The sequence below is a fragment of the Equus asinus genome, chromosome 21, assembly GCF_041296235.1.
Source record: "Equus asinus isolate D_3611 breed Donkey chromosome 21, EquAss-T2T_v2, whole genome shotgun sequence".
Lineage (NCBI taxonomy): Eukaryota > Metazoa > Chordata > Mammalia > Perissodactyla > Equidae > Equus > Equus asinus.
In genome coordinates this window covers 15,950,643-15,974,867 of record NC_091810.1, presented here as the reverse complement: position 1 = coordinate 15,974,867, position 24,225 = coordinate 15,950,643, and the positions used below count along the sequence as shown (strand labels likewise).

The window sequence follows — 24,225 nt, the reverse complement described above, 5'->3', positions numbered from 1 at the left end:
TGCAGTCCTCATCTGCTCCCCATCCCACACCCATGTACCACATCCACCAGAAACCCAGTCCTCCCCCATCGTGCCAAACCAGCTGTGCTGATTGGAAGTTCTTCCCCCAAGACTGCCATCCTGACCTCAAAGATAAATACAGTTTGCTGTTCCTTGGCTTTCGCCAGCCAAGAGGAGCCGAAGGGGTGGCCTGGGGCTCCCTCTGCCAAGCCCTTAAGATTCAGAAGCCAGAGCCCCCCCAGGGCCATCCTGCTGATGCAGCAGGTCAGAACTGCCAAGGGTTAGGAAAGACAGACTCAAGACAAAGGCTATTTATCTGTCGCCTCTGCCTCCAGCCATCCCGTGGTTTTCGCCTAGAGAGGAGGGAGAAAGCATCATACACACTCTGGGGATTTCTGGTTTCCTTTCGAAATTTACATCATCTTGTGCAAGAACTGGTTTGTCAGGGCTGCCAAGTAGGCCAGCAAGCTCTAGTTCAGGCTTCTCAGGGTGGGTGGTGACTTCATGCTTGGAATGCAACAGTGAGATAAAGTGGAGCTCAGAGGGCATTTGTTCAGTTAGGATATTTTTAAAACTCCCACTCTCCGATTGCGCTTCCCAAGCAAGCCCAAATGTTAACCATTCATTGTATGCTCAATTCTGATGTGCCTGTCTGAGTCTCTGTCCCACCTTCCTGGGGCATTCAGCATGGCAAGAAATTGTACAGTTCAGGGGAAGGAGCACTGGCTTTGAGTTCTGGCTTAGGAACCGTTCACAGGTGTCACACACAGTGAGGCAGCCCCATCTGGAAGGAGGGATGGTAGGAAGGTTTCCAGCACCAGTCAGTCTAAACCAGCTATGACCTCAAACACTTCCTTTCACTCTCTGGAGTGTAATGCAGTGGGATTAAATATACCCATCTTTCTGGTTTTGTCTAGCCCAATTCCTATTATTATTAACCATCTTAAAATAGTAAACACTACAAAACAACTAAATTGGAATGGAAGATGCTCACTAAAGGAGTTTAGAAAGGAAAGCTCATTGTGCATGGGGAGTTTGAGAAAGCTTCCAGGAGGTGGTGACACCTAATCTGAGCCCTGAAAGGTCTGGGAAGGCAGAAAGGAGCAGCAAGGGTGTTTCAAACAGAGAAAGGTCGGGGTGGGAACAAATCTGGAGAGTTCGGGAGATGATGATGAACTGGTGCTGAGAAAATAAAGAGGCAGTAATGGGCATGCTCACTTTTTGCTCTCACTTTATCGCTTTCAAAGCACTTCTCTTGTTTGCCCTTGGTAGCCTGTGAGCTGGGCAGGGCATCTAAACAGAAGTTAATCAGGTTAGCTAAAAAATCACACAGCCGTGATGTGTCTGACCCAGGCCTAGGGTTCTAGCTCAACTGCTCCCCAGTCCATACCCTGCTGCCCCGCTGAGAGGAGGGAAGGTGGATGGGGTGGCACATATGGTAGAAAAGATCAGCACTCAGAAGCAGCCACATCTTGCTGTCAGAGGGTAAAATGGCTTAAAAAGAAAAAAATTTCCTTCAACTCCAAAGCTAAAAAAGGAGACGGGAAATTTCAAAGATAGAGGCCCCAAATGGAGAAGACAGCACTTCCGGCTCTACATTTGGGAACCATTAGCATGGGGTCCTGGCTCACTGATCTCCACTGCCCAGGAATCCAGGAGGTGCACTTCCCTTCAGCTCACAGGCCAGCCTCAAACATGGGCAAGTCCTTTAGTTATTAAAGACACCCAGGCCTAGCTCAGACTTGTTCTCGTGTGTGCACACACACACTCACTCACACGCACACATACACATCCAGAGGCAGGAAGGAGCCTAGAACCTGGAGTCAGGTCACCCCGAGCTCCAGCCCCAGGTCTTCCATATGCCACTTCTGTGTCCTCAGATCAGTCAGTTGCCCTCTCTGAGTGTCAGCCTCCTGGGCTATAATCAGGGAGTGATAATACCTATGACACAGGGCTTTGAGGACAGATCCAAAAGCACTGTGTAAACCTAAGAAGAGAAGTTATTAGGAACCGTTCACAGGTGTCACACACAGCGAGGCAGCCCCATCAGGAAGGAGGGATGGTAGGAAGGTTTCCAGCACCAGAGAACTAGGAGAGGTGTGTCTAGAGCCTTCCTGGGTAACCTGGAGCAAATCTCTTACCTTTCTTGGGGTAGGGTTTCTCTGCTCTCTTTGTAAGAGGCCATTCCAGACCCCTTCCTCACAGTAAAGTTCATTCCCCCAGCAAGTAGACCGAGGACCTGCTGAGGAGGGTTACTACAACCCCACTGCTGCCCTCAGGCTGTGCACAGCCTTGCAGGGGAGACAGGCTTGTAATTACAACACAATCTGAGATCTGGACAAAGGGCAAAGGAAACTCAGACTCTTTTCCTTGAGGGGTCAGCAAAGACTTTCCAGAAGAGATGACATTTTCACAGTGACTTGAAAGCCAAATAGGTACTTTCCAGAGGGTGAGGAGGGGCAAAGCTATTCCAGATGAGGGTGACATCTTGTGGTAAGGCAGGACTGGAGGTGGAGGGGAGGATGGGCAGGAAGTTTGTGCTGCTGAGCACAATGGTTGGGCTCTGAAAGGAGGTGGCAGAAAGGAAGGCACGTAGGGTGGGCTAGGGTGCTGCTGAGAAGGGTGCTGATGACACATTATAGTGTTGCTCTGCAGCCATTTGTAATTAAGTTGGTGCACACGTCTGGAGTCAGGCTTTGTATGAATCTGACTCTTTCTATTACTCTGAAAGCAATCTTCTTTCCTTTTGATGAAATCCTGCAGTCTGCTCCGATGTACCAGTACTTGGATAGGAAAATGTTTAAAGAAGCCTACCAAATTGCTTGCTTGGGTGTGACAGACACTGATTGGCGTGAGCTGGCCATGGAAGCTTTAGAAGGATTAGAATTCGAAACAGCAAAGAAGGTAAGCATCTAGACAGCATGAGCTGGAATCTGGTCCTTAGAGGGTCCGTTGAAGGACAGAAGGGGGTCCAGGTGACATGTGGAGAGGCAGACACAGGCTCTAGTGCTCTGGAGTTAGACTGACCTGGGTGCAGATCTCAGCTCAGACACCTCCTAACCGTAAGTCTGGGCAGGCAACAGCCTTTCTAAGGTTGCTCGTTTGTAAAATTAGGGTGATGATTGGCCCCATTCTCACAAAGTTGTAAGTATCTAATGCAATAATGCCTGTAAAGCCTGACCCGGGAGAACCATCTGATAGATTCTGGCTGTCACTCTTACTAGCTATCATTTATGTAAAGCACCTAGCTAAAAGCCTGGCACATAATAGGCAGTTCGTAAATGGTAGCTTTTATTATTGGTATAAGCACTTATTGGTGTTAGGCCATTTATTACACAATGCTGTTTTTCTTGGCACTCTGCTAAGTGTAGTGGAAGAGACAGTCGAGCTCTCTCACTCCCCACATAACTTCATGGCATGATTCGTGGCCTTGATTCACAGTGTCATTTCCTGACTCAGTCTATTAAAACAACAGAAATGGCTGAAAATATTTCACCCCTTTCTACACATTAGGAAAATCAGTATGTCTCTAAGTTAGGTTTCCATCTGGAACCTGAGGTAGGGGGAAGGAATGGCCTCCAACCCCCTCTCCCTTACTTCTCCCTTCCCTCTTTACCTTCCCACAGCCAATTACTCCGATACTCATTTTGCCCATGCTGTTAAGCTGGTAGGGAAGGAGTTGCAGAGGTCTGTGATGCTGGCCCCATGCTGAGTCAAGACTCCTAGGCATGAAAAGAGTGGACCAAGAGCAGACTAGAACTCAGAAGCCTGGTTGAGAACCAGCTCTGCCATGTACAGGCTAGATGACCCCAGGCAAGCCACTTCTCTCAGAGCCTTAGTTCTCCCATTTCTAAGGGGAGACACCGTCGTGCCTGCCTGTCACAGTGTCACTAGGCTTAACTGCCACATTGTAAAAGGGATTCTAAAGCTAAGAGTGTTTGTATAAATGCTAGCTGTTATCAAAACAAGTAAAATTATCGTTATATAATAATTACACTTATAAGTGTACTAAGTGTCAGAAAAGTGTTGATAGAAGAGTCCTTTAAGAATTCAAAGGAGGAAGGAAGCATTTCCATAGCTTCCCTCTCCTGCCTCACCCAGAAATGCCAGGAGAGATGAAGAATAACAAAGGATCCCTCGAATATGTTTTGTTTGTTTTTAGCCTGGAATGAAATTAAAAGTCTTCCTATAGGTTGTCGTCTCCTTACACCCAAGGATTAAACATCTACCTCCTCTTAGTATCAGCCGACACGGCCAAGCACTGTTAGGAGCTTAGCAAATGTTTGGATGAAAACTGAAATGACCCTTCATTTGTTTAACCACCTCCCCCTCCCCGAGTCCTGTTATCCCCCAAACGCTCCCTGAGAACAGAAATTACTGTATTAAAGCCACAAGATTTTGACCATAGACTAGAATTTGATCGTTATGTCCAGATCCCAAGTGCCCAGGCTTGCTTTTTCTGCTTTGCCAAGTCACTCAGGCACACATGGAGGTGATTCCCAGCGGTAGACTGGTGTGCCCACTAGATGGCAGAGGAAAGCCGCTCAGCACCTGGGACCACTGTCCTGAGCAGAGCTGCAGATGCTTCCCTGTCCTGCACTTCCTCTGCTGAAGTTACTCATGGGCCTTGTGACTCTGACCACTCCAGCTAGGGCACCCCTGACTCTGCAGAATGTGTCAGGGCTGAAGGAACTTGGAAATGAATTTCTCAAGTCGCAAATCCTAGAATCCTAGCAGAGCAGAACTAGAAAGACCCTTGGAGAGGGCATCACTAGCTTGCCCCTTTCCATAAAGAAGACGTTGGGAGCCTGGTTCAGGGCTCCCCAGCTGGAAAGTCTCAGAGCTAGGACTGAGACCTAGAAAGCTCGTTCTTTCCTCTCTGCCACTTTACCAGACATTACAAGTTGCCCCTTTAATGTTGCTTTAAGGAAGCCCAGATCTAGAAGCTTTATGAGATCTCCAGTGAGGAACATCGAAGCTCTTAGCCCTCTATCCCTTTGCTCATGTGATGCCTGCCTTACCCTTTCAAGGAAATTCCTCTCTAGGAGTACCTATTTGCCAGGTTCCTGCTCTGTGATGCTTTACTTAATCCTGCCTTCTGCCACTGCCTGCGCTCAGACAGTGGGTCTGTGCTCTCCAGGGCTTCTAGTTCAGACTTGTATAGCTCTTAGCTCAGGGAGATTTAATGGTCTGTTTAATCTGCCTTCCTCCCCTTTTAGCATATGGGCCCCTGATTTGCAGAAGGGAATGGGGGCCAAGTCATATTCATCCCTAGGTCCCAGCCCCTGACAGGATGCCTAGCCGTGTGGGATGAAAAGCTGAAGTCACATTGTGGTCATCTGTGAGGCAGCCAGAGGCCGGATGACTTGCTCATTTCCCCAAGTCTTTTTAGGATGGAAGATGTCATGCAGCTAAGTAGAGGCTGCAAGTGGCCAGGGTTGTTCTGTATTTCATATTCTGAGGGCTTCTGGATCTGTTGCTTCCTGTAGAAGTGTGTTAACCCATTTCAAACAGGACAATGTAAAGAAACTCAGCTGGGTAGAAATGTTGACAATAAACCCACATGAAAATAGCCTGACAGAATGGGTTATGCTCCTCCAAACCCCTTGTAGAATCTGAAAGTAGCAAAAGAGGCTTAGCTAACATCAATCTGCATGAGAAAGGCTGCCTAGAAACTTCCAGCAGCCCATGGGTTAAAGTCTCTGGATTTCCTGCGAGTCCAAGGCAAGAGCTGCACTTGTAGGATTTACGTAAGAGCTCGCCTTCCAGGGGCTTGGAAGGATTCATTCCCTACCTCCCCCTTCCTCCCAGAAACCATCTTTATTCCTTCTCAGATTTCCCCTCCTCCTCTCCCTCTGTGCTGGTACCATGGGCTCTGGGTGCCCTGTGTTTATGCACCGTCAGTAAGCGTTGCTGTCTCCTCCTTTCTGTCCAAGTCACCCAGATGTACGTGCAATCTCTGCTCAGTCAGTACCTCTTCCCCACTCCCGCTCTGATGCCACTGCCTCAGAGTGTCAGACTGGCTTGTTCTTCCCTTTTACAGAGATTCCTCCAAGCAGGCACCACCACAGTCTGCAGTATCACAGTTTTGTTTTACCTAATCCCAAAGTGATTGATGCAGCCAGGACTTCTTTGCTGTTCTTTGTATGGACTAATCCCAGGGATAAAGCCGTACCTCACTGAGTGGTATAACTCCCCTGAACAGACGGTGATTAATCAATGCTTGCTTCTTTTCCCTCCTTACTGGCTCACTTTGTAAAGCTTGACTTCCCACCTCCAGCCAATCACCCACTTTTGAAGCCCAGAAGGCAGCTGATTTTATTTTTTTATTATATTTCCCTGTAGGCCTTCACCAGAGTACAAGACCTCCGATATTTGGAGCTCATCAACAGCATTGAGGTAAACAATGAAATGCTTTTCGTTCTCAAGAAAGCCCAGACTTGCCGTCAGTGGTTTACAGGCAGCCCTTCTAGGAGGCGAGAGCCTTGAGGACATGTGAACAGAGCCCACTGGTATCTGGGCATCCGGGCCACACCTTGCTGTGGGGGAGGAGCATGCCATGCAGGGGGAGACAGCACACGGGAGCAAGAAATACAGTCTGTCACTTGGTAGCTGGGTGAGGCAGGTAGGTTCCTAATCTCTCTGAGCTTTGGTTTCTTGTCTGTGAAAAGGGATGAGACCTACCTTGCAGGGTTTCTGGGAGGATTAAACAGGTTCTCAGTAACTGGTTTTCATCCTTGTGCTCGTTAGCTAGTTACCATCCTCTAGGGCTCCAATAATGTGCCATTGTAGAAGACATTTCCCAAATGCATGTGATCTGGGCCCCACCCACAGCAATGGGACCTGGGGAAGGAGGCATGCAGACTGAACCGGGCACCTGGGGAGCTCTGGAGCCCTCTCCCCAGCCCACCATTCTTGGATGAGAACCTCATCCACCAAAGCCGCGAAGGCTGGGCGTGCTAAAGAGGTTGGTTCTACTTGCACCATTTGCTGGGTGGTGGTAGACAATATTCTTAATTCCTGTGTATCTTAGTGCTGTCTGACTGTCTGTAAAAAGGCATACATATTTTTTCTCCTGAACAGATTTATTGTGAGGCTATGGGAGGGTGAGATACATTTGAATTCCCATATGGAAGCAGTGAGGAAATCAGCAAATGTCTTGTCCCTTCAATTCAGTTCAGCATAATAAACACCTGTCATGGGCCAAGCCTTGTGCTGAGCCCAGTGTGCAAAGAGCTGAGAGGAAGAGAGACCTGCAGGAGCTCACAGCCTGCTAAGCCTAATAATAGTTGCCATTTGTTGAGTGGCTGCTTTGTGCCCCACGCGTAATCGATGTGTACACTATTTTAAATCCTCACAACAACTTAATGAAGCAGATACTGTTCTTATCCCTTTTTGATACATAAGGCTCAGAGAGGCTGTGTCACATCCCCAAGAGTCTACTGACAAAAACTCACTTGGAATTCAAAGCCAGTTCTGTCTATTTCCCAAGCTCATGCTGTCTTTAGGTCGTGCTGCCATCTAAGAAGTTGCTCCTGGTGTACCCCCTCCACACCCACTTCCACCCCCAGCACCATAGTAAGGAGCGTCTGTATCTTCCGTTGTTTGCTTACTTGCATGGTGAAGGGTTTATTCAGAGCCATCTACCAGGAATGCCCAGTACCACTTACTAAGGTCAGGGGCTAGCATTTGTGAACCAAGTGGTCTGGATCTAGGGGTCTTAATCTGGAGCCCTGGAACATAATTTTTCTCTAGGCAAAGGTAACTGACCTCTGTGAAGACCACTTACTGAGTTTCTGTCTTAATGTCTCTTCTAGTGTGCTATGAGCTGGGCAGTCAGTTAAAGTAAACTTGTAAGAATTGTCTCTTGAAAAAGAGTAAAGTGTCTTCAAGTGAGGATCCATTTTGGCTGCTCTGAGGCCTCAGTTACTTGCTTCTTGGCATTCAGCATTATTCTAGAGAACCAAAATTCCTTACTAGGCTCGTTTTGAACAGGTGAGATGTAACTCCACTGATACGACAGGAAGAGAATCTGCGCATATGGCTATGTACATACTGAATGTAAATCGTTTTTATTGATCATGATGATATTCTGTGACCTAGAATGAATGAATTCCATGCCCAGTGAAACCTATTTCTTTATCTCACTGCAAGATTTTAATTCATTTCCTATAATTAGGAGTTAGTTTATTTGGTTGATGAGCCTACACTGTGTGTAGTTTTTTGGTTTTTTATTATTGTTTCTGTCAGTAGGGAAGCATATTGCCTCCAGCTGTTAAAACTTTCACCAGCTTGTCTCAGAGTTTGATTCAGTGTCTCATCTTCCTCCACTGTGGTACAGTTGCTAGAAAGCAAGCAAAAGGAAGCTGCTGGGGATGATAGATTGGGTGCTAGTGAATGTTTACAAATACTTGAGCTGTAGACTAATGAATATTCCCTAACACAAGAGGAAGGAGTGTGCCGGTTACTTCTCTTCATCCTCAGCACTGCTGCACGTCTGTGTGTGCGAGCACATGTATGCACACATGTGAGTGCCTGTGAGTGCCCATGCAGGTGTGTTGTTGGGGACCATCACTTGTTTCCAAAGGTGCTGTTCTATGGTACCAAAAGCATCTGGAGTCAGACAGACTGAGTCCAAATGCCAGCTCTATATGACCTCCACCTGCTCCTCTTCTAAATTTCAGCTTTCCTCAGTGGGACACTTAGGTGGCACCATCCATCCTTGGGTCCATGTGGGAAGTATATACCCTGTGCCTAGTGGGTGCTCAGCACATGACATGGCTTACTTTCCCTTTAGAGACAGAGACATAGTAAGACTCATTATACATTTTGTTGGTCTCCTTCTTGAAACCAACTTAAGTTTTCTCCTGTCCACCATCATCGTGAGTCACAACTTGGTCAAACCAGGCCTGGGGATGTGGGAGGTCTTGGGAGCTTGGGGGCCATCAACAAGTGTAGTAGTACACACCATCCTAATCTGGAGTTGTTTCCTGGGAAGAATATACAAGAAAGCAGCCCTGAGGAATTTCCATTAAACAAACAAAAGTTTGCGTCTCTTTTGATCTTCACTCATCTGGAAAAAACAATCTGCTTTTGTTGTCAAGCACTCCCACCAGAAACCTAGGTGAGAGACACAACAGCCCAGGAGCCAAGTGTAGGTTCCAGTAGGAAGGCCCAAGGGGCTTAACTTGAAATAGCAACATCTAACCTTTGTAAAGGCTGCTTCCTGCCATGGCTGCAGAGGCCGTTTCCTGTGCTTCTAATTTTTCCAGGAGAGGAAGAAGCGGGGAGAGACCAACAATGACCTGTTTCTGGCAGATGTGTTTTCCTATCAGGGGAAGTTCCATGAGGCAGCCAAACTGTACAAGAGGAGCGGGCACGAGAACCTCGCACTCGACATGTACACTGACCTCTGCATGTTTGAGTATGCCAAGGTAATGTGCCACCCACATCCCGGGCCCCAGTGCCCACCAGTGTTCTGACACTGCGTTGTCCAAGTTGTTTACCCCTAGAGGTGGTACAGATGGAAAACAGCAATGGCCTCAGAAAGGATGTGGGCACATTGGTAAACAAAGGAACCATCAACGGCCACTGGTTGAAGCTAACCTAAAACTGACCTTTCAGGCTCACATCAAAGGGACAGAGTATGATAGTTCAGACCTTTGTCAGAGATGGAGCTGGATAGATTGTGAGTCTAAACCAGCCTAGTCCCTTCATTAATTGTTCAGGGTTCAGGGCTGTCTCCCGTAAATTCTTTCAAACCTTTGTTACAAGCCACTGGGAATCAGTGTCTCCAGGTATGAACTGGTTCTACCATTGTTATACAGGACAATGTGGTTCACTCTAGTCAAGGTGTCCTGAGCGCCTGCTCTCTAATTGGTACTTGGCTTCGCACGGGGCCTTGGAGACACCATGACAGAGTCCCTGTCCTCCAGTGCTTTCAGGTGCAGCCCTGGCATGTGCATAGTGCCCTCCACATCATCTGCATGGGTGATGATGGAGATTTCCTCTTGCATTTGGAGGGCCCCTGTTAAGGTAGTCCCCAAAAGGTCTGGGTACATGAGGGAGATCTTCCTGGAGCAGGCTCCTCATGGCTTATATGAGAGCGAGTCCCACTGGGGAGCCCAGACCATCAAGACATTTGCAGTTTAGCGTAATACAAGGTGAAGAGAGCCTTGGGTGCATCGAGCAATCAGGCTCTTCCTTCCATGGAGATGCCTTTGATAACCTGCCTTTCTTGGTAGTGTCAGAGAGATTTCAAAATGTTATTAAGTGAGTCATCAGCCACAACCAATTAGTGGCTATTAATGGCAATTATCTAGCTCACAAGTTTGAAATGGAAAATTGTCCCCATTTCTTTCTGCTTTTCCATTCCCGAAGATGGCTCTGCTCTTTTTTCTTATACCATCTGTGAGATCCTGGGGCTGAAGGTTGTGTCTGGGTCACTGTGATGTGGCCCAGGGGTTTCTGGTCATCAACACCTGGATGAGCACCTGGGTCCCAGTCTGTCTTTTCACCTTGATCCATCCCTCAGATCTGGGTGCTTCAGGCTCCTCCACTTTGCCCTATTCAACTTTTTTACCCTCCCTCCATACTCTCACCACACACACACACACACACACACACACACACACGAGATTTAGCACTGCATTCATACTGAGAACACCTCAATCAGTGCTTCTCTTTCTGGGGATAACAGCATTTATACTGAAGACAAAATCTTGAAAGATTGAATTCCTAGGGTTAGAATTTAGGCATTAGGAACAGCTGGACATGGTTGTTCTTTGGGACCATTAGCCCTTCCTGGAACCTCTGAAACTTCCTAGCAGGCAGCTGTGGCACAGTAGACAACGCCTTGCCTTGGCATCCAGAGAGCTGGTGTGAGTCCTGGTCCTTCCTATGGGTGACCTGGGGAAAAGCTCTTCCCTTTGCTGAGCCTCCATTTCCTTCTTAGAGGGTAACATAGCTACAGCACAGCTTCGTTCTGAGAATTGCACAAAATAATGTATGAGAAAGCCCTGTACAAAGGCCAAGCTGTAGAATGGTTAGGAAAATGAGAGGGGCCAAGCGTAATCACAGAGTGGCTGTTTCTTCAGACCTCTCCCCAACCAGCCCCATTCTTGCCCCTGCGTTGAGGCCCCTCCTCACACTTCAGGTGGGCTTCATGCACCTACAGTCTCCTACACAGAAATGTAGCCCATTTATGCACTCCATCTGGTCTGCCTCTCTATGAAAGTAAATCTGGGGGTTGGTTTTGGTTTTAGTTTTTTTTTTTTTAAAGATTTTATTTTTTCCTTTTTCTCCCCAAAGCTCCCCCGGTACATAGTTGTGTATTCTTCGTTGTGGGTTCTTCTAGTTGTGGCATGTGGGACGCTGCCTCAGCGTGGTCTGATGAGCAGTGCCATGTCCGCGCCCAGGATTCGAACTAACGAAACACTGGGCTGCCTGCAGTGGAGTGCGCTAACTTAACCACTCGGCCACGGGGCCAGCCCCCTTGGTTTTAGTTTTTTATCACAATTCCAAGTAGATTGGTTCCATTTCAATCCCCCCCAGTAGTCTGAGTTTAAGAAAATGTGTACATACACATTATGTTGGGGTGAGGGGAGATACAGTGCTTATTAACATGACATGTTTTTGTTTACTTGAAAATTGCTTCCCAAGATTCAATCTGGTTTTTGGAAAATTTTTAAATTACATTCCCACGTACAAATAAATTGTATGCTTTCCGGATAAGTGACATGTTTATATGGTGATAAAGGGAATTATAATGCTCTTAACTCTTATGTAGTATGTCCTTATCAAAATCACCAAGCATGAGAACACTGTTTAGTCTCATTCATCACTCAGCACAGCCTCTTTCTGTCCACTCCAGGACAAAGTCTTTGCCATGACCCCAGATAACTTGTAAATTAGCTTCATGGAACCAAAGAACCTTTGAAAACCCAGTGTGTTGAGCCTTGAAGGAACCATTTAGACTCAGCTTCAATTAGGTCAGAGCTCCCAGAGCTGGGCTGTTGGGCAAAAGGAGGCTCCTTCAAGCCTGTGAGCTATGTGCCTGGCTGGTCTCCTTGTTTTGACAACCCAAATTTATGGCTTACTCTTGGCCTCTGCCCTTTCTCACTAGAGTCATCCCGAGTGCACTAAGCACCTCACTTTAAAGGACATTTCTGTTCTTGTATGATGCCTGTTTTCTCCACCTCCTAGCCTCATTTAGCCAGCCAGGTTAGCAGAGTTTCTGGCTTTGCACTGGCATAAAGAGTCACGTTGTAGTAGCTGCTGAGAGTAAAGGCTGTGTCTGTAATGGTCCAAACTAGGCATCTGCAGATAGTCAGTGGCTGCTTTCACATGTGTGAGCTTCAGAGAGACCAAAGGCCAGCGAGGTGGGTCTGTCTTTTATTGGACCCCCAGCATCAGGGTAAATGATGCTCCCCTTCAAACAGTTGGTTGTCTTAGGCCAATCTAATATATTATTTTAGTGGGTACACAATTACCCTGAAAGCAAATGGAAAAAGAAAGAGACTTAATTGTTCAAGTGGGTTTTTAGCATACATTGACTGTACTTTCCTGACAAATGAGTGCTAATCATGGAGAAAAGAGTGCATTTTTTACTTTGTGAGGTTGACACAGAGCACTCTCTGCAGGGCTCATTATTCCTAAGACAAACTGCTTCTTACTAGTAATGCAGATCTGGGCCCTAAGAGCTCTCAATTTCCCTTTTTGAAAAGCCCCACCTTTAAAAATGTCAGCACCAAAGCTGCCTCAACTATGGCAAACTCTCACATATGTATTTTGGGTAACTGCTTCCTGAAAAGAGGTGATTTTCTGAGGCTTTCTCTCACATTCAAGGGCCAACCCAGGGAAGCTGGTCATGGCCCTCCAGCCCCCTGTTGTGCTGGAAGGAACACAGGCCCTGGGGTCCGCCCCCTGAGCCTCCAGATCCACAGGCTTCTCTTCCTTCACAGGTTCTCTCCAGGCCCCTTCCCCCTGCCTCAGAGCTCCCATGGCCTCCTGCTGTCCCCACCCCTGCAGACCTGATCTCAGGATAGGTCCAATACTATCCAGTTGAGAAGTAATTAACCAAAAACACTTCTGCTCCTTATCTGCCCTACACAAATAGCTGGGGGCAAAGCCAAGGGGATGATGCCCTAAGTTCAAGCAACAGAACATGAATAGAATCAGAAAACAGATGTGATAGCGGTTCCAGTGTGGTGGTAGTTGAGAGGAGGGCCCAGAGGGCCCTCAGTTCAGAGTGTAGGTCTGAATATTCACAACTGTGCAAACAGGTTTTAGAGTCACTGTATAGAATGGTCATATAGACATCAAACTCTGTGTGAGAGACACTGTAACCTGATCATAGAGCCTCCGTGCTATAGGGTTTGTGTACAGTACTCCAAAGAGTCCAGAAACAAATGTGCATTAGCGAGAAGGGCAGGAAATGTTGAGGGCCACAGTCCTTGACACTGTCCCTGTACCCCCAGGGGCACCTGTGAGGCAGCCTGTGAGCACTCCTCCCTGACACCTGGGACTGCCCCTTAGTCAGCCACCCAGGGATGGACTCATGCCTGCATCCTGATCGCCCGCTTCAGCCAAACGCAGCCCTTCCTTGCTCCAGCTTTCAGCAGCCTGACGTAATGCTGGCAGCAGGAAGTTCTAATCCAGTGTGTTTTTGTTTGTTGTGCTTCCTCAGGATTTCCTTGGATCTGGAGACCCCAAAGAAACAAAGATGCTAATCACCAAACAGGCTGACTGGGCTAGAAACATCAACGAGCCCAAAGCCGCTGTGGAGATGTATATCTCAGCGGGAGAGCATGTCAAGGCCATAGAGATCAGTGGCGACCATGGCTGGGTTGACATGTAAGTGTTTAGTCCCTGCCCCAAGAAGCATTTGGCAGCATGTCATGTCATGTCATGTCAGCTCTTGGTTTTGACTGACAAGGGAAAAAATAGTGTTTCTCTAAATATCTAATCCAAATGTGATACTACTAGCTTTTTGGGAGACATGGACATTGAAGCAGCTTTTGAGGAGCTTAGTGAGTCCCTGGAGGAAAGGGTGGCGAGAATGAGGAGGGGGAGACACCCAGCCATTGGGGCTGTGATGCCTTGTAGGCGTTTGGTTCTGCCCCCTCACCCTAAGCATTGGTGTTTCCATGCCCATCTTCCAAATGAGGGAAACCAAGGTTCAAGGACAAGTGATAAGACAAGGCCAAACAGCTGGGAAGTCATGGGACTGAGCTCCAAACTGATCTGGCTGACTTCAGTGCCCATAACCTGGATAAAGGTAGGAGCTGAAAAAGAACAAGAAAAGTTCTGAGCACATCGAGGAAGGAGACATGAATTCTCATGGGAGGAACTATGAATGTCTTCTCCTGGAGGTGGTCTTCGCATCAAGGACCTTGACAAATTTCAAGAGGCAGAGATGACAGAAAGGGGAGGGATGTCCAGGCTGGAAGAACAGCACAAACAGAACGAGCAGGCTGTGTTTGGAATAAAAGCTGTAGGAGTGGGAGAATGAAGGCTGGCTGGCTGCAGCAGGGGATCTGGGCTCACCACACCAGGAGGGCCTCAGGTATCAAACTGTGGCATTTAGATTTGCCACTAGGTAGTGAGGACCCCTGTTTGGGGCTGTGCTGTCAAAAGTCCACTCAGGCAGTAGGTGTAGAATGGAGGAAAAACTAGAGGTAGGGAGGCCAGTATAGTCTACCAGGCGGGAATGTGGTGCCTGAGGGAACAAAAGACATGTAGGAGCTAGAACTGACAGGACCCAACTGGATGTGGGTGTCGGGGCGGGGCTGGGCGAGAGAGCTGAAGGCTGATTTCTGAGCTCTGGGCCTGGTGGTCAGTCATGCCACTTGCCAAGGTAGAGAACGAAAGAGCAGCGGGCTTGGGGTGAGGCTGCCTGGACAGAGGATGGATTCAGTCTTGGGACTCTTAGAGCATCAGACCTCCACCAGGAGGGCTTTCTCCTCCCACGGTCAGGGAAAGTGGGCTTCATGCTCACACACACACGTGTACACACACATGCTGCCACAGCTGGCAAAGGAGAAGAGATGAGGGAGCAGCTCCTGAGGTTGGCTCAGTTTGAGCCCTAACATCTGTTCTGCAAGCCACACTGTGGTCCACAGGTAGAGGTGGCCCAGGCAGGACCTGGGGAGGGAGAGCGGCTGGTTAATGATTAAGTCACCCTGTGAACCCCACCATGTAGTTAGTGTGTGTGCCTCTCACAAAGCAACGTTGGTGTGTGACCTACCACTCCATCTTTCTCTTGTCCACGAATAAAGTTTCTTGAAGAGGGAGGCACAGATTTGGCCCCAAAAATGATTCTTTTCACAAAAGGGGTGGTGTAGGAAGGAGCTAGGCAGATTTAGGGCTCTGCTCTCCTCTCTAGTTTTTCATGTCACTTTCATGTGGAACTGATATGTATCAGGTTACCCTGGGGATACTTAACTAATTCAGGAAAGAGACATTAAGCATGTTCTGTCCCTTTTCCAAGTCTGGGTGTAAAAGGTGCCTCTCCTCCAGGGACATTTCATTTGATGGGTGGGACTGGAGGGGCTCTAAGGGGTTGCCTGGACCACCTTTCCCTAAAAATGTGTCCTCTCTGCTGAGAGGTGTTATTTTTAGTTACCATTATTATTCTAAGTGCAGATTGACAGACCTCCCTGAGCTTGCCTGTCTCTGAGACAGGGATCTGTTACAGCTGCTTTCCTTCCCTTCTCACAAAGAGCAAGCTGGGTAGAGCCCCATTCCCCTGGGAGAGCAGGTTTTACTCCAAACCCCAGCCTGACCAGAGTGAACAAGCACTTTCCATCCAGTCCCCATGTCCCCACGAGCAGTGAGAGGGCCCATCACCACTGGGACGAAGCAAGGACCCAGTGAGTGGTCCCTGTGTCCCGTCAGCCGTGGTCAGCATCTTGGCCAGGAGGAGAGACATAGTCAAGATTTTCTGTATGCCTTTCTTCCAGAGCTCAGAGCAGGCCCCACACATGCCTCTTCCTCTGGAGGTGCTGTCACTGAAGAATTCTTATGCCTCTGCCTCTGCTTTCCTATGAGAATTCCCAGAACAGTGGTGGAAGGAATCCTCTGCCACTCCCTGGCTGCAGTGTCCTAGACGGGTGGCTCCGCCTCCCACCCTAGCTTTTAGTCTTCTCCTCTGTGAAATGAGAATAACAGTGCTTCCTCTCAGGGTGGTGAAGAGTCAGTGAAGTCACACATGTGAAAGGTCGTGGGGCTGTGCTCGTCCCCGTCAGTGATCAGTAGATGTTTGTTTCCATACACAGATCCTGCTGGAAAGGCACATGAGGTGGGGAAGATAGTGTCATTTAGCAGGCAACTTCTCCTAGTCACTGCGCAATGTTTCAGAGTACACTCATCGAGCACCAGGGGCCATCATCCCATATTGAGCACTGGGGACATCAACATGAGTCGACACAGGGTCTTCCCTCGAGAAGCCCCGAAAGCCCATGCCACTTCCTTCCCTCAGGTTCCTTCACAGGAGTCCATCTCCTTCCTCCTGCACTCTCGCCCCTCCAGGTTGATCGACATTGCCCGTAAGCTGGACAAGGCCGAGCGGGAGCCCCTGCTGATGTGTGCTCACTACTTCAAGAAGCTGGATAACCCTGGCTATGCTGCTGAGACCTACCTGAAGATTGGTGACCTGAAGTCCTTGGTTCAGCTGCATGTGGAGACCCAGCGCTGGGATGAGGTGAGGACAGAGCACACCTCATGGGTCAGATGGTCCCGCCTGAGCTCTGGACCATGGGGGGGCTTTTTGGGCTTTGGGTAGAGAGCAGCTGCCCTCCTTGTGGGAATGAACATTGGCCTGACAGTCAGAAGACTTACCCTCAAATTCTCTGAGCCAGAGCATCTTGGAGGACCTTTTGGTACTAGCTTTCCATCTTCGTTCGTTCATTCATTCATTCATTCATTCATTCAGAAAAGCTTTATGGACTTCTGGCTCTGTGCCAGCTGTGACAGACACCAGGGATGTGAGATTTAACATGACACCCCCAGTACCTGCTGTTGGTCTGAGCTGCCTCTGACCAGCACCAGAGGCTGACACCTCTCTGACACGGAGATACACTTGTGTGACATTTAAAACCTGCTGGGTGGCATTTTTGCAGAAAACACCTTTCCAGGTGCAGGCTGCCAGAGCTGTTTCAGGGCCAGTTGTTCCTCCTCCTCCACCCCTCCACTGACCTGGACCCCTCTGGCGTGAGGGGCAGTGAGAAGAATTAGCCAGGCCGACAGGAGAGATGTCTGGGGTGAGGCTGTCAGAAGCAGCAATGTGCTGCCCCGACTGTTGCTTGACTCCCACCCTCCAGGTCACTGACTACCTGTGCTCTGGATTGAAAGTCATCCCCAAGGGCATTAGAGGCTGCACCCACTGTCCTCACCCCACCCCGTCCGCCTGCTGTGATCTAGTTTACAAAGCTATAGCAGGGCCTTTTCTGGGTAAGAGCTGTCTGCCTCTTGTCTGCCCTCTGAGTGGCTCCATTTGGTGAGGTGACAAGGTCACTGATGAGAAAAGGTGGGGCCAGGGAAAGAGGCAATAATGGCTTCTCAAAATAAATTTATCAGGAGATTTCTCAAACAGCATAAATTAGAGCATCTTAGAACTACTTAGTCCTGGCTGTGCATCAGGCAAACTTTCTCCCTGTTGCCACATCTGTCCGCCCTGACTCATTTCCCATCCTCCTGGCCTGACAGGTGTTTCTGGAGCCTAGCTAACGCAGTCACTGGGTCCCCTACAGCCCCTAGTCCCCAGTCATCTTTGACAGCTAATAAGCAGTGATGATGATAATGTCAATTCTGTTTCCTTAGGTGTCGCCTGCAATTAAAAGAAATCTGTTTGCAGCGCTATAGGAGCCCACGCAAACCCTCAAAATAAAATGTTTCCGATTCTGTGCTGCTTCTCTGGTCCAGAAACAGACTGTGTTGTTACTGAATCCAGTCGCTTGCATATTGCTGTTAATTGCCTTTTGTTTTCAAAGAGCTGATTTGTTTTTGCGTTTCTGGGGGTGGGGAGGGGAGGCACTCTCCCCCTCTGAGTTGTCAGGCTGGCAAAATATGACATCTCTAATGGATTCAGCCAAGTGCTGTGTTTTCATGGGGGCTGCAGGGGCTGCTTTATTAAGAATGCATTTGCTCTTTCCTCCAGGCCTTTGCTTTGGGTGAGAAGCATCCTGAATTTAAGGATGACATCTACGTGCCCTATGCGCAGTGGCTAGCAGAGAATGACCGTTTTGAGGAAGCCCAGAAAGGTATGCCACACAGATTGGCACCTTGCAGACAGAGCAGGAGAAAGCACTGCCAAGACACACATTTCAGGAAGGCTGCCATGCCCCTCCCCTCATAGGCCCCAAGATTGATGACTTTATCCTGGGGATGTGAGGTGTTTAGTGGTGAAAGACTGGGGAACAGTGGAAAGAAACGGGCTTTGTAGTCGGGCACGCGTGGGTCCATCACTCACTCGCTTAGGACCTTAGGCAGGTCATGCCTCCTCCATGAGCAAAACATTGTGCACTCAAATGTATCTTCCCACTTAATCCTCACAAAGGCCCTATGATGGAGGTACTGTTTTGTAGATGAGAAAAGTGAGGTTGAAAGAGGTAGAGGGATTTGCCTGAAGTCTCAAAGCAAGGAAGTGGCAGAGAGGGAGATTGAGCCAGGGTGGGGCGAGGACAGAGTGAGAGGATGCCCGCAGAGTGTCTGGCACCGTCTCCCCTGCCGCTTTCCTCTACCGTGAATAGAAACTTGGGTTCTGTTTCTGGCTCAGATAAATGGAGTGTCCTCTGCTTCTCGGCATTTCCGTTGGTAAAGTGAGCTGCATACCAGCTGTGGCAGTTATCTGAAATAGGAGCAAAAGGAAGTATGGAGGTTTACCTGCTAATAATAATTTAAAAATGTGGCTGGCTTCTCTGTGTCAGACATCACCTGGGCACTTAACTCCATAACTTGAATCTCACCAGCAGCCCTGGAGAGATTCAGGGGCTAACTATGCCTTGCAAAGTCACAAAGCCGGAGAGTGGCAGAGCCAGAATTGGACCAGGAGCTGCCTGACTCAGGAACCTGATTCTTCTGACGGTTTTGCTGCCTCTTTAGGAAGTCTTCTAATTGAAGTTGGGTGTGTCATATTCTGTAGCATCTCATTTACACTTCTATATGGTAACAGTTGCCACCTCCGGACACATTGCGGAACAAATGTCTCCCTGTTGGAGCTCCTCAGCTAAAAGCCCCCATTGAAGGACGGCATGTTCTCTACTGCTTCAGCATTTCCAGAGAACCCAGTTGCTGAAGTATGTGCATGTTTGGGCAAAACACATCAACCTCTCCATCTGTCTGTATCTGCCCTTCCAAGAATCCATCGCCATAGTAACTTGGTACTCAGACAAGAGATTGGAGATGAGAATGGAACAAAAGCCAGGCCTTTTCCTTCTCTAAAGCAGAGAATTTTGATCATCTGCGTGTCCACTTGTGGGCAAGTCTCACAGCTTTGAAGTGCTTCCCTGGCAGCCCCAAGCGTCCCAAGGGTCTGGCCACATACTAGGGACTCAGGAAATTTCTGTTAAATGGATGTAGGACGATGGAGAGATTTTTTGCTTGTTTTCACAAATGTTTGGTTGCTACACTGAGCCAGGTTTTTCAAGGTTGTTGCAAAAGCACTTGGTTGAAGACCAGCTGAGGACTTCCACCTTGCAGAGCCTGTTAAGAAAGTCTTCATAAGTCCGTTGTGGCGACCCAGTGAGGGAATCAGCAACAGTAGCAATTTGTAAACTCCCAAGCCTGTTGAAGTGTCAGGTCCTGTTAGTGTCACCTTGGGAGTCACAAAGTTTTACCCTGGGAATGGGGGCAGAGGCAAAACCTCACTGGTGATGAGCAGCAGTTCCATCCTCAGACTTTGCCTTGCAATTTGGCCCCTCAGGTTTTTCCTTCTGCCATGCCTTTCCAGAGTCAGTTGCCTTTTCCCAGCCAAAAATGAGTATATCTCACTGTACTCTTTTCCAGGATGTAGCCTTAGTTATTTATAGCCTTCGGCCTGAGAGGCGCATCCCAGCAACGAAGTGCTGCAAATGCTCTGATGAGTGTCCTACTTCTACAGCAGCCCCTTGCAAGTCGCACAGAATTCCATCACCCTCTCCAAACTGCGTGTGCTTTTGTGCCCCTCCAGCATTCCACAAGGCCGGGCGGCAGGAGGAGGCGGTCAGGGTGCTGGAGCAGCTCACACACAATGCCGTGGTAGAGAGCAGATTTAATGACGCTGCCTATTATTACTGGATGCTGTCCATGCAGTGCCTCAATATAGCTCAAGGTAAGTAAACATCAGCCAGGCCACTTGTTTTCCCCAGCCCCGCTCTGGCACCAAGATAAACATCGGAAGAGCTGGGACGTTTTAATTAAAGCCCTGGGCTTGTTTATTGGATGTATTGTCCATAACCCTGTCTTGCAGCAGCATAATCTGGTGTGTCATCTTTTTCCAGTTCTCCCATAAGCTTAAGGATGGTATGAGGGCTGTCCTGGGGTTACAGTTGGGAGGTCCTGCCCTGTGTTCCTAATTCAGAACATACCTCTCCCCTGCTACCTGGGAGCCCGTAACTGGACCCGGGTGAGCACTGGTTTAAAAAAAAATTTAATTAAATGAAAAAAAGATCACTTTACAATAACGTACTCCAGATTCTCACTCATCCTAGGAAGGAAAGTAGTTTCAGTGTTGCTGTCTTTCGCAAGACTTCCCATAATGCCCTGAGGGAATTCTGAAAGTGGAGGGGACGGGGAGATGTTCTTCACTGGACCAAAGCCAGCATGCAGAAGTAGGAAAACAGCCCAGGTGACTTGCATCGAGTCCCAGTTCCTTCCTAGGCTCTACGTCCCCATCTGTAGCATGGGAAGGTCTTGCCCTGCTTCCTTCATAAGGCTGCTATCAGCCTCACAGAGGCCATGGTTATAATTTGGAAACTGTCAAGCCCAGGTGTAAGGTGGCATTTTTCTGTTCTGGCCAGTGGCCAGTGCTTTTGATAAGGAAAGGCACAGAGGGAGGAGGCCTGAGATGAGCATGCATAAAGTTGACATCTGCCCACTCCCCGCCAGCTTCCTCTGGCATGTCTGGGTGCCAGTGATCACCCTCTTCTTGCTGCGGCTGGTGCTGCCCTGGTGGAATGACCTGGTAGGGTGTAGTGTGGGATCTGGGAGAACCTGCGAGAAATGTCCTCAGGCTTTTCCTGACCATGTGTCTGCCCAGCTGAGACTTTACCTGTCTTAGGAGGGCCCCAGCTCCTAAACAGAGCACCTTTCCCATCACTGTACCTCTTTGCTGCTCTCCCTGGCATAGGCCCAGTGTCAAGGGAGAATTGACACTGGCAACAGTGCCGTTGCCTAGTGCTTCCTTCTAGACGTGGTTTGACACATCCCCTCCCTCCTGCCCTGCTCCCCTCCTGCTGCCCACCGCAGATCCTGCCCAGAAGGATGTGATGCTCAGCAAGTTCCACCACTTCCAGCACTTGGCTGAGCTGTACCACGGCTACCACGCCATTCACCGGTACACGGTAAGGTTGCCAGGAGCCTGGTGCCTGGCGGAGGTGCCACCTACTGAGCCAGGGGCATTGGGCACGTCTTAAAGAACAGGGGACCTCTGGATGGAAAGTAAACTCACTGGGCAGGATGACCTGCTGAGAAATCCTCGTCTCCTCCTGGGAGACAAAGTTTGGAACTTTGATTTCCCTTGATTGGCCACTTGTTTGACTTGTAGCAAGCTGTGGGCTTCTGAAGTAGCAAGCCAGAGCTACAATGGGCCTTTCTAGTTTTTGGCTTCCGGTTTGGATGACTCAGGCAGACTCTGGGTTAGCCAAAGAGCTGTCTCTAAAGTGATCAGAGTTAGACATTCCATGGGGCCCGCTCTTCCAGATGGGTGAAGGTCCAGCCCTAACCAAAGGCCTGAGGTCCCTCCCTGGCCCTGTCACTGACTTGCTGTGTGACCTTGAGCACCTTACTTCCTCTCTCTGGCCCTCAATTTCCTTCTCTATAAAACAACAGAATTGGCTTGATCCCCAGAGACCCAAGTAGTTCTTTTTAGTCACTCCCTAACTTTTTTGATTAAGCCATTTTAAATCTACCTTCTCACAATGGGTAACAGGTGACAGGTTGTCATCAGCTTCCTCATTTTGTGTTTCCTCAGTCACTCAACAAACATTGATTAAACACCTACAATGTGAGCTTATCCTGTGCTGATAAGCTAGGAGGATAGTATCAATAACCAACCTTTACTGAGCACTTACTACATACCAGGCAAAGTGTTGAGGGCTTTATTCTATAATCTTTTCAGTCATACTGTGAGATAAGTACTGTCATCCCCATTTTACAGATGAAGAAACTGAGGTGCTGGATGGAGAGATCCCACAGCTAGTAAGTGGAGAGCCAGGACTTGAACCCAGACAGGCTGGCTCCAGAGCCTGTGCTCTTAGCCTCTGCCCCCACTCGCCTCTAACTTAGAGAAGGTAGACCACTGGCCTCACACCCCTGCTCCGCTGTGTGACCTTAGGCAAGTCGTTTACTTTCCTCTGTGTTTCAGCTTCCTTCTCTATAAAATGGGGGTGGTAACAGTACCTACTTGATGGGGTTGTGAGGATTAAATGAGTGAATATTAGAAAGGCACTGGGGGGCTGGCCCGGTGGCACAGTGGTTGAGTTTGCACGTTCTGCTTCTCAGCGGCCTGGGGTTCGCTGGTTTGGATACCTGGTGTGGACCTGGCACCGCTTGGTGAGAGCCATGCTGTGGTAGGTGTCCCATATATAAAGCAGAGGAAGATGGGCACGGGTGTTAGCTCAGGGCTAGTCTTCCTCAGCAAAAAGAGGAGGATTGGCAGTAGTTAGCTCAGCGCTAATCTTCCTCAAAAAAAAAAAAAAAAAGGCAGGCACTGGGAAGCGTGCCTGGCACAAAGTGACGCTAGACGAGTGTCAGCTATTCCTGCTGCCCTGTGCGGAAGCTTCCAGGCAGCTTTCCGTTGGCCTGCTCCCCGCAGGCTGAGCACTGCGCAGTTCTTTGACCAGGCCCTGCCTTCTGCCCTGAGCGCCTCTTTCCCCCTCATTTGTGCTGACCTCTCAGCACATTCTTTGCCTCTGGGGAAAGTCTGGCAAGAAAGACTCCTCTGATAGGCTCTGCCTTGGCCAGCCATCAGTCCTGCATCTCATCTGTGCCCCACACCAGGGTCAGTGCTCTCAAGGGACCTCGTCTTTCCCTACAGTCTTTTCAGGACCCCTGATCTCAATCAGTCCCTCACCTGGAAAGAAGCCACCCCAAAAAAGGATCCCAAACTCAGCTTAGGCCTGAACGTCAGGGACCCCGCTCAGTCTTGGTTTGCCTGAACCGCTTCAGAGTCCAGCTGTTTCCTCTCTCTTTCCTAACCTGGGGGCATGCGTTTGGGGATTTCTTCTCTGTAACAGCTGAGCTCTGCCCCAGGGCTACATGTAGCTGTGAGCTTGTGGCAGTTGCACACCAGCTGGGTCCCTGGCTGTTCATTCCAGCTGAGCCTTCTTCATCGGGCCATTCCTTCATTCAACAAATACCTACTGTGTGACAGGCCCTGTGCTGAAGGCTTGGGACACAGTGGTGAACAGGACATTGTCCCTGCTCCTGAGGAGCTCATAGTCTAGTTACAAGTAGTTGCAATACAGTTCCCTCAAGGGAAAAGCTTAGAGGACTAAGAAGACTTCCTGGAGGAGGCGACCCCTAAGCCAAGAGGAGGGAGATGAGAAGAATGGAGCCGGTGAAGAGGAGGAGGAGGAAGGGCATTCCTGGCAGAGGTCACAGCATGTGCAAAGGCCTGGCAGTGGATATTTTAGGGTTTGGCATCAGGACCTAGAAGAGCAGCTGTGCTTCAGAGCAGACTGGAGAGGGAAGCATCAGGCTTTTCCTGAGATGATGGCTTCTTTCCTGGAGGAGAGGTGCTAATCTTGAGGAACCCCTACTCTATTCTTTCTGGGACATTTCTTAGCTTCCACAACCTAGTGCAATATAACCAGAAGCAGGCTTCTCCCTGGTTCTCACCCAGAAAAGGATCTAGTCTCAGGTCTTCTTGGGTTCGTGGAACTAACAGAGACTATAGCGATGTGAGTGAGAACTAAAGAGGGTGCTGGGCTCTGAACCAGGAAAGTAGTGTAAAGGGAGTCCTCACAAATTTACACCAATTAGGGCCTAAGTCCTGGGGGCTCAGTGATGAGTCTGGCCTAGCAAGAC

The 24,225-nt window shown here is 48.9% G+C and overlaps 1 protein-coding gene across 15 annotated transcripts in view; it reads left to right on the top strand.

Moving 5' to 3' along the window:
* Positions 1-24,225, top strand: part of IFT122 (intraflagellar transport 122) — a 79,189-nt gene that overhangs the window by 46,885 nt on the left and 8,079 nt on the right. For 14 of the 15 annotated variants that reach the window (XM_014838423.3, XM_070492855.1, XM_070492852.1 and 11 more), the window contains 8 exons: positions 2,764-2,904; positions 6,346-6,399; positions 9,273-9,434; positions 13,688-13,854; positions 16,531-16,702; positions 18,158-18,260; positions 20,168-20,308; positions 21,445-21,539. In XM_014838423.3, coding sequence (XP_014693909.2) covers positions 2,764-2,904; positions 6,346-6,399; positions 9,273-9,434; positions 13,688-13,854; positions 16,531-16,702; positions 18,158-18,260; positions 20,168-20,308; positions 21,445-21,539 — 1,035 coding nt within the window. The remainder of the gene's footprint in view (positions 1-2,763; positions 2,905-6,345; positions 6,400-9,272; positions 9,435-13,687; positions 13,855-16,530; positions 16,703-18,157; positions 18,261-20,167; positions 20,309-21,444; positions 21,540-24,225) is intronic. The other variant, XM_070492853.1, reaches the window with a different exon arrangement.